We start from the raw sequence: 10162 nt of genomic DNA on the forward strand, positions 1-10162 counted from the left end.
TCCTGCAGGCGGGAAGTCTTGGCCGCTGTCAGGCACAGGGTGCTTTAAATTTATTATAAAGTTTGGATTTCCCAGGCAGCAAGGTTCAGAGAAGACCCTGCTTGAACTTTTGAGGATGGCTCATTGAAAGCTTTACATAGAACAGTAACATGGGCTTTCTCTGTCGTGTAATAATAGTGTGGCACATGGCACATCCCAAGAATGCCTTTTCTAAAGAACAGACTCAATCCATGGTTGCATCAAAAGCTTTTATTTCTTAAATAAAGAAAATTGCACATCTTTTTGCAGTAAAAGATCTCAAAGCCTTCCAAAGGTGGCTAATACCATTTTGTATTTAGGTGTTTTTATTTTTACAGATGAGGAATAAAAGGCCAAATAGTCAAGCCTGCCTTTAGCCCATGGTCACGCAGGAAACCAGTGCCAACTCACCTTACTTTCAACCTGAGATGTCTTTAACTGTGCTTTCCTATGGCTTCTGTAACACAGAAGTAATGCTCTAATCATTAAGGCTGCTTAGAATGCTAGAGTTTTTTTTTTCTAAAAGCAGAGTATCACTATTGCAGCTCAGGAGTCTATACACTCTTAGTTGAATTCTGGAAGTCCTTTTCAAAATCATTCTCTGATGTTTGGCTGTTCTGTTGAGGCTATTTTTAGGTAGAACAACAGCTCTTTCAGTGTAAAGAACAAAATGGGCTTTCTGTAGAAACAGCTGTGGATTGCTATTCAAGCACCACTTTTTGTGGGTTTTGGGGGAGACTTTTTTTGTTGTGTTTATTTTTCCTCTAGGGTTTTTTTTTTCTTTGCTTGTTTGTTATTAAACAGAAATACAGATGTCATTAAAATTAAAAAACCACAACAACCCAAAACTACAGCCAGTACCTGTATTTCACACTAAAAGCCAGTTTGGCTTTTGAAACAAAAGTGTATTTGTATTTACCTGGAGTTTGTCTGTTACTCACTAACACAGGACTGAGCAATGACATGCCCTCTCTTGCACCATTGTGCTCATCAGGGCCACCTTTTTGAACAGGTATTTTCCTGGAGTTGGAGGACAGGATGAGAAAGATTCTGCTACGACCAGTGGAAGTGATTTGAAGCATTGGGAAATGCCTCACAACTAGATGCTGAAAGAGGACTAATGAGAAGGGAAACAAAGAGTGACATGTAGAACATTTAAAAAAATAGTGTTTGATACAGAACAGGATAATCTAGGAACATTCCTTCTGACACACAAGCAGTTATGCACTAAAAAAATACTGAAAAGTGGCAACTTGAGGCTGATAAGAGTGAATATTTAGCTGCAACAAATGTATGGTCAGGTTCAAAAGTGGACCGTACAGCTATATGGATAAGAAAAATGTGGAAATATAATGGAAATACTGTAGAAGTTCAATGATTAAGAATAACCTTGATGTGATATGAGAGTTAAATGTTAAATATAAACCATGTTTGTGAGGGTCTGTACTCTTATACTTTGTGATGTAATAAACCACTCCTTTTAAAACTTACAGATAATTTCTCTGGAAGCATGTGATTTTATATTGCTTACCAGAAGGCTTTCTAAACTGACCTTCAGAGTAGTGGAGATTGTCAGATAGTGTGTACTGGACAGGAAGGACTTCTGATTTGATTTCCATAGCACTGAAGCAGAATACATAATTTTGAGAGGAAGATGTCAGAGATGGATTATTATTCCTTTTAATTAACCTTAGACTTCAAGACTAGTATGTGTGTGTGTGGGTTGTCCACATGTAGCATTTAGTCATCATGTAATTTATAATAATAGGCACTTTACATATTTGTCATTGGACATTAGTTTAAGATCACTGGGGTACATAAGCCTAAAGTTATGTGAAATAGGTGAAAGTTGTAACAGGTGGGCATAATGTAATTTTAATACACATTAATGGTCATACTAACATGGGATTGGCAGGTTTTAAGTCTATTTGAAAAGTTGCTAAAGATTCTAAACTTTCTGCTGCGTGCGAAGCTTGTAAATGATCTGGGATCCATCACCCCAAGCAAAGAGTTGCTTTTCTTTAGGATTGTAGTGTATAGTGGAGTGGCTCCCCTGACGTCTTGGGAAATGCAGTGCTGGGATTTCATAGGTGTTTACAGCATCCAAAACATCATAAACACATCGTATGCGAGAGGTGCCTCCACTAGGAGAGTTGTAGACAACGTAGAGCGTGTTGCATGCCATGAAAGCTGCTTCAGCATCCTTGCTGCTGCAGGGTGTGTCCCAGGTGTGCTCCACTGCCATGGTTATGTGGCTGATTTTAGTAATGACAATGTTTCCTCCAGTCTCTGGCTCTGCATGGATTGCCCAGAGCCCTTGCTCATCAATGGCAAGATCTATTTTTGTGTGTGGGGAAAGCTGATAGGCAGGAATCCTTCCAGCCCCTGGCAGTAGCATTTGGTCGGCTACTTTTCTGCTCTGCATATTGAATTTAATAATCTCATTTAAGGAGCCATATCTGTGATAGAACAGGAAACCCCGATATATGACGTGGCCAGTTCCTTCCCAGGGAAATGGCAGTGTGACTCTGCGAGCACTCAGTGTCTGATTGTTTTCCATGAACGTCATTATATTTGCAAATTCAAAAATAACATTATTTACAGAACCATTTAATAAATAAATCTTCGTATGCTTTTTGCCAGGATCTTTCATCCAAGAGCCATGCTTATCTCCAGTCTTCTTAACTATCTTTAGGGACTTAATACCTGCAAGCATATGGTCACAACCTGCAAGGAAACACCCAAAGGAAAAGAAAATTAGGATATCTGTGAATTTTCTAGCTTCCTTTCTTTGAAATACTTAGTTTCCTTTCAATTCTACTCTAAGACAGTGTATCAGTAGATGTCAGCAGCGTGGCTATGATAAATAGTGCTGAAGATAGTTTTATATGAGATATTCCTGCTAAGAAAAACTGTGTGTCTTCGGCTACCCATAGTGTGTTGGGCTTTGTTCTGTTAGACCAGTGTTATCCAAAAGGGATTCCATTTGTGTACCTGAGAGGAGACCAAGAGCACAGTTACTGATTCTGTGATTATTCTTGTCAGTTCTTTTACAGGGTTATAATTTTTACTTCAGAGAACTGACTTCTGATTTAGGTTAGCACAGTAAAAATAATCAAATTTATGTCCTATAGAAGGCGTACAAATCAAAATCCATTTTCCTGATATGCCACATGTATAGTATTTTTCTTTCAGGACTTCTCTTATCCTCACTTAACCTCTTTTTATGCATTTATATTATAAAGACAAATAAAAATAGATCAGCGCAACAGAAATCCAAAACACTGGGCTACCTTCCCATTCCCCTTCCCAACACCTGCAGCACAAAGGAACTAGAAAAAATGCAGAGATCACAAAACCAGGAATGTGCATACATTCTTTAAAGAACTGGTATGGCATCTGTGTTATCAATTCCTGTGCCAGGGGCATGGCTGGTGGGATTGCATAGTTGTTTACCTCACTATAGGGTTAAAAATGGTATCACAGAGATCCAGTCATAATTTTGGGATCATTGCATTTTGTATGCACTCTGCATAGAAGTTTAAAACCAAAAAGCATCAAGCTTGTGAAGACTCCGGCGTTTAGACGCTAAGATCTTTATCAAGCACCATCCTTTCCAGCAGAAACTCTATTGCAAAGCATATTAACAAGCTTGTTTACCAAAGGCACCCATAAATTACAAGGCAGAGTATTTGAAGTTTAAAGAATTGCTCTCAGTGAAGTGCAGCCATTTCAGTAAACAGAACAAACAAAGCTCTAAGGCAGGAAGTTCTGGCAGCGGATGAAATAGAGAAAGCAAAACCAGCCTCCCTATTTGGCCTGATATGAACCTATTGAAGTCAGTGGCAAGATTCCAGTTGCCTGTAGAAAGCAATCTTTATGTCATTTGTGTGTACTGATACCCTCTAATCAAAGAATTTGGATGTTACTGCTACAGCATGGGGTTTTTTTGGGGGGAGGGGTTTGGAAGTTCTCACTCTGGAAGCACCACCTCTGAACAAGCTTTCTCAAAAGTAATGTTTCTTGATTAGACAGATTCTAGAAACTTTAAGCTGCTGAATCAAAATACCTAACCAGCATCAGCAACATCTTCCTCTGCAGAAGAAATAGCCAGGTTACTATCACAAATCTATGGAGTGTCTCCTTGAGAGAAAATTTTTAACCCCCCTTGGTTTTTATAACAGCTTGGAGGGAGACGGAGATATCGAGACATTCACAGTAAGCAAAAAGTTTGCAGAGAACGTGGAAAAATGTTGGTAATGATACCTTCAAAGCCCACTATTTCTTATCACACCCCAAAATGTGCAGAAGATAATTTTGCATCCAAAGCAGGATGAGGCATTGGCTATTGCATGTAAAAACAGTGATTCTACATCGTTCTTTTCAAGGCTGTGTGAACTTGAACCAAAACCAGTAACATAGCTGGACTTCAAAAACACTTTCCTGCCTGAGTTTTAGAGTGACTCAGCAAAAATAATCATAGATTCTGTATAAGATATGATGGCATAGAAGCAGAGATGCTATTTGCTAGAGTTGAGGGTCTTCCTACTTTTTCCAAGTGCTGTAAAATCTATACAGGGATTAGTTTTGCCATCGACTTCAACGGGAAAAGCTTCTGACTAGTATTGACAGTAAAATAAAAGTTGAAAGTAAAGTGACTAAGAACTGCCACAATAATTTCCAGCAAGGGAAAATGGAAAGTAATTTTCTCCCCCTTAAACCCTCAGAGAGATATAATTTTCGAAGTGTCCTAAACACAGTCAGTTTAAAAATTCCTCATTTCTTTTGCTTCTCTAAAAAAATGCCTCATGTTGAAAAGTTCTGTATATGGAACAGAAATATTGATAGTCAAAGCACTCAATTGTGGTGTATGATTAGAGCTTAGAAGCAGAATAGGTGATTGCTTTTGTAACCATCTGCCTTAATACTGTTTTGCTAGAAAAGTTCAAGGAAGAAATTGTAAACTTATTTGTAAAATTCAGTCAGTCTAATTCTCTTGAACTTAGTGGAATTATATAACTGATGATGCTATAGGTCTTTAACCTGTCTTTTTAAAAAAATAACAGTTTATATGTCTTATTGTTTATTTTTCATTTCTTACTTTATGAAAACAGACTACTTTCAAACATGTCTAAAATACATAATTTACATTTATAATTCAACCTTTTAAGGCAAAAATACTTATAATTATAAATTTAATTTTCTTTTAAGTATAGATTGTATATGTGTGTATATATATGCTTCATGTTAGGTACCATAACATTTAATTTTCAAATCAGAACTGAGCTTTGCTTATGGCTAAGCCAGAGTGCTCTCCTGTTAAAGTACCTAGGAGGGGAGAGAGAGAGAAAGAGTAACAGAGGAGGACAGTAAACCAGATGCAAATTGTGAATGAAGTGTTTATTAACTCACTTTTGAGTTGAGGTTTTGACCCTTGCCCACTCCAGAAAACAAAGGCCACCATTAATTCCTCATTATAGCTGCAGTATTCAGAAATGCATATCTTCAGAGGATTTTACATTACTTTATAATAAAAAGCAGCTTCCAAAGAATTAATTAGATATGCAGTTAGGGTATCTGCAAAATAAATGTTTGCCTTGTACTTTCTTCTATCCCTTTCCCATACCTTTTTTGCATATACATCGTTTTTATAAGTGTAATATTTTCACAGCTAAACCCCCTTGCAATTATCTGTGATATCCACATAGGTAATGGAAGTCTGTTATCCCTCTATCAGTATTCACACATAGGTTAAGGTACTGGCTCATTCACATCGAAGTTCTGAAAAGCAAACTGTTCTTACTTGCATTAAGCATGAGTTTAAGTTTCTTTTTTCCTTCTGCCTCTTCAAGTAGCTGCTGTTTCACCAGGTCTTCGTGCACTTCTATGCATGGGTTAGAATCTGTGACAGATCCAAAATAGTCAATGTCCCTTTGTGCTCGTTCAATTCTTGTGAGCAAATTCTGTACTTCGCTTTTAACCTCAGCCTTATAAGAGTTCAGTCCCGCCAGGCGCGACAGTGCCATCTTTGAAAAGTCTCGGAACTCGTCCACATAATCCAGTATGTCTTGGTTGCATTTTTCCAGCCTCTTCTTAAGTTGGAACACAGGAAGAAAATACATGGATATTCTGTATACATTTCAACATCATTCATGATTACTTTAAAAAAACCAAACATGCTGTTCTCTCCTGTCCAGTCCTGCCCCCCCATCTGCTTCAAACCAGTGGCTGTTGCGGGGCAATCTGTGTGAAGAGGACACATGAGACTGGCACAAGGTCTGGACAAAACCCCACGTTTTTTGCCTTGATGTGTTTACTGACAGCCAGATACTTTGTTTTGCTGCTTAAAGAAGGGAAAGTTCTCCCGTGAAAACAGCCAGAGGTACTTAATGGTACATAACCTATCATGACTTGCTTTCTAGAAACTTTGGAATTCCTCCTGTAGGACCACTGGTGAAGCAGTCTCAAAGTTTCCTGCAGATCTATCAACAGGAACATTTCACATAAATACGCCTCTTCTGATCAAGGCAGAATCTAGTGGAGCCATTTCACATCCATTTAAAAGGGAAAATGAAAATACTGGTGTGCTATATTTGAGGAAGTTTTAGTTGATTTTTTTGGGGTTTTTTTTTGTTTGTTTGTTTGGGGTTCTTTTCTGTGTCAAATAATTGGTTATATTTAAAAAACAAAACCAAACCTGAACATATTTCTTTTCACCTAAATTCAAATTAGTAATGTTTTCAATGGTGAGAAATGTGATTTCTCTGTTGCAATGCAGCTGCTTCTATTAAGATCATAGGTGTCCTGAAAACAGCAGCCCAGCTGCCACTTTGGGAAAATGAGGAATTTGAGCCAATCTTTGAGCCCAAACACACAACCATAGCACATCTAACTGCTAGATTGGGTGTTCTGGTTCGGTGCTTCATGCACAGATTCCAGGTATTTTGGTTTTAAGGTGGTGTTTGAGTAGGAGATGTCTGAGTTTCCCGAGTGATTAGTGCAGTCTGCACATGTTCCATCTAAACTTGGTGGTGGTGGTTTGTTTGCTTTGTGCCTCCCTCCCTCCCCCATTTATACATGACTGTAAGTCCCCAAAAAGCTCTTCAATGACTTTCTACAAGGACTTTATTTTAGATGTTTTTAAGTGCTGCCTTCAGTGTCTGCCTCACCCTTTGTCCTGTTCTTTGTTTGGTGCCCTTTGCACCAAATGCCACAGGTGGAGTTGCATAATTTTTAGTAGGTGCCAAAAAGAACAGGAATTACCATGTGAAGTTATTTCTATAGTGGCTAAGAAAATTTAATTCTCACTCTGCACAATGGGAACAGAGTGCCAGAATAATCCTTCAGTTCTTTCTGTGTTGTGAAGTTTAGACCAGTGGGAGTTTTTTACAAAAACGGACATGAGACAAGGCAAGTCAGAGCTTCTCTAAAAGTCTGCCAGTGCAGGCCAGGAGCCAAGGACATGTTAATCATTTAAGATAAATAATACATGATTATAGCACACCAATACTGAAGAGGTATTTTGCAGTACTGGTAGTATTTTTACTGCAGAAAAAGAAGCAAGAACTAGTACATTTATGTAATTAATTGAAAGGAAGTACTTATTTCAGTCTCTCAGCTGTAGGGGGATTATTTAAAGTGAAGATACACTTCTAGTTTACAGAAATGTGTCTTAAACCCACCTGGAACAGTAGTTTATCTGTACATAGAAAAAACACCTGATAAACTTCTATCTCCTTGTTAACACTTGACAGCACTTCTACTGCTGACAATATGTTTATTACTATTCCCTAGGATGGACTGTAGCAGTACTATATAAACAGTTGCATTTTCAGCTAAATTCATTGGTGTTGTAAAACAAAACATACACATGATAACAGAATGAAAATACAACATTATGAAATTATATCCTGCAATAAATGACGTGGCAGGTAGGAATCATTATAGTTCAAGGTTTAGCCACAATTTTACTTATTTATTTGAAAAAGCTGGAAGTGTGTCATCCTGGTATTGCATATCATACAGTCTGTTCTGTGTCCACACACACAGGAGAGCATTCACACATGTTCAAAGCTCTTTGCAGGCAGGCAGAGTTGCAGAAGGATGCAGGTAGCACGTACCTCCAGGGAGAGGAAACGCCGGTCCATGTAGTTCATCAGCGCTGCATCCTGCACCAGGTACTGTGCTGCTCCCAGGGTGCTCGTGAGGAAGGGAACTAACAAAAGCTGGACTTGCAGGACTGCCATGGTATCGTAAAATTTTGAAGCAGAATAGCAGTGAATTAACTCTGTGTGTGTGTGGAGGGCAGTCCCAAATGCTGCCAGTCCAAGCTCAAATGAAATTTGACATTGTCTGATGCCCCGATGTGAAAAAGTAACACTAAAAAGTACTAAAAAGTTAAAAGTACTGTGGCTGCAAGTATTGAAAAGACTTAAAATGGCCGTTGCATTTTATCATTAAGAAAATAATGTTGTGGAAGAGGGACTGAATATGTTTATTTCTAGAAGCCAGATGACTGCTTCTCGGTCTGTGATCCTGTGATCAATCCCAGATGTTCAGTACTGAGTCACAGAAAGCCTGTGGGCCAAATTTTATTAAATACAAATAAAAGTAATTTATTTTCCCTCTTTTCTCCTCCCATCTGCTTTCCCGTGTGACCAGCACTGTGCAGTGTGTGCTTGGTGTAAGTCAGCATAGATTCATAGTCAGCAGAGCACGGGTCATCCTTTCACAGGGAGATCTGATGCTTAATGTCTGTAGCAATTTCAACAGCCACAGCTGTCACTGTAAAACAATCTAAAGCAATTGTTTTCACTTCCAGCCTACTTACAGCAGGACTGAAAACCATGGATAAAATTATTTTAAAAAACCCCTCATTTTTCTCTTCACTTGCCAGTACTTTTCCAGCTACAATCAATATCCTTAACAGAGTTCTGTATCAATTTAGTTAAGTCCATGATAGATCTTTTCTTTTTGAATAATAATTCTACTTAGGATGGCTTAAAAATGAATTATAATTGACTTACATGAGTCTATTGCATTTGAGACAATACTTATTTATTTGATTTCATAATTTTTATGACTGAATTCCTTGTCTGGAAATATCCATGGCTATGCTAACACTGTATTTGCTAGGAAACCATGTGTTAGGAGGTTAGAAAGCTGCCTTTGTATCCGAAGCCAAACTGGACGTTTCCATTTCTCAGAATTCTCCACCTCTTCAATTTCCCTCCCCCCATTTTTCTTTTTCTACACTTTTGTCCTCTCCCCACATTTACAGAGCTTTCTTTTTCTTTCTGACTGCCTTGTGTGCAAACCTTTGTTTCATGACAGAATTTAGGCAAGTGTGTCACAGCAGGCAGATTTTCACCTCCACGTGCTCGATCATTGCATGGTGGTTGTGTGTGCTTTGCAGGCAAGTTTCACGGAAGTGCACAGATAAGTATTTGGTATTTTAGTTTTCTTTTACCCTCAGAGGTGTACACAATTTGCCAGTTCCTGTTTACAGGCAAAGTCAGTGGTGCACAGAGGCTAATACTTGGTCCTCTGCTCCAGTGTCATTTCCCTTTACTTCAGAGCTCCTGCCTGGGAGGGCAGAAAGCTTGCCTGCTTGGATCCTCACGCTGAGAACAGACACCCTAGGAAGTGTGTAGTCTTCCTTGATTATGTACTGTGGCACATCTTGACCTCATGTGCTGCTTTCCCACAAAATAATCAGCTACAACACTGGGGAAGAACGACACAGAAAAACAATCCCTTTTCTAACCTCGTAGGTGAACCTGAAATCCTTCAGTATTCTCTGAGGTTAGTATGTCTATCCCAACAATCTAAGGCAGTGATGAGGAGATGAAGACTATAGAATTTAAGAGGTTGATGTCTTCATTTAGTGGAGGAAGGAGTCATACCTGTGTAAAACAAAATCTGTCACAGTTTGCCTGCGGTTAGGAACATGCTTGGTTTAAGCTATGACTGCAAGCCCTATCTGAAGGTAATACGAAGTAGCAACTTTATGGCTTTTAATATTCTTTTTAATTGCACTCTATAGTCTAGATTGCTATCTAAAATAAGACAGTAGTCTCTTTGGAGAATTTATTAGAGTAGGTCAGAGTATTAGTCATAGCAGAGCTCCATACTGAAAGTTTCT

The 10162-nt window shown here is 38.6% G+C and overlaps 1 protein-coding gene across 2 annotated transcripts; it reads right to left on the reverse strand.

The window, feature by feature from the left end:
- Nucleotides 1–527: 527 nt before the first annotated feature.
- Nucleotides 528–8317, reverse strand: OLFML1 (olfactomedin like 1). Of its 2 annotated transcripts, none has more exons than XM_029961059.1 (3): nt 8139–8317; nt 5822–5920; nt 528–2745 (listed from the first exon to the last, which is right to left on the reverse strand). In XM_029961059.1, exons 2-3 carry the CDS (start codon nt 5832–5834, stop codon nt 1967–1969), a joined length of 792 nt encoding a protein of 263 aa, XP_029816919.1. In that variant the 5' UTR covers nt 5835–5920; nt 8139–8317; the 3' UTR covers nt 528–1966. The 2 variants fall into 2 exon arrangements, with proteins under 2 accessions (XP_029816919.1, XP_008929031.1); XM_008930783.3 differs by having other exon boundaries at nt 5822–6110.
- Nucleotides 8318–10162: the final 1845 nt, after the last annotated feature.

This window comes from Manacus vitellinus, unplaced genomic scaffold (assembly GCF_001715985.3).
Source record: "Manacus vitellinus isolate BGI_N305 unplaced genomic scaffold, ASM171598v3 scaffold_30_pilon, whole genome shotgun sequence".
In the NCBI taxonomy this organism is placed as follows: domain Eukaryota; kingdom Metazoa; phylum Chordata; class Aves; order Passeriformes; family Pipridae; genus Manacus; species Manacus vitellinus.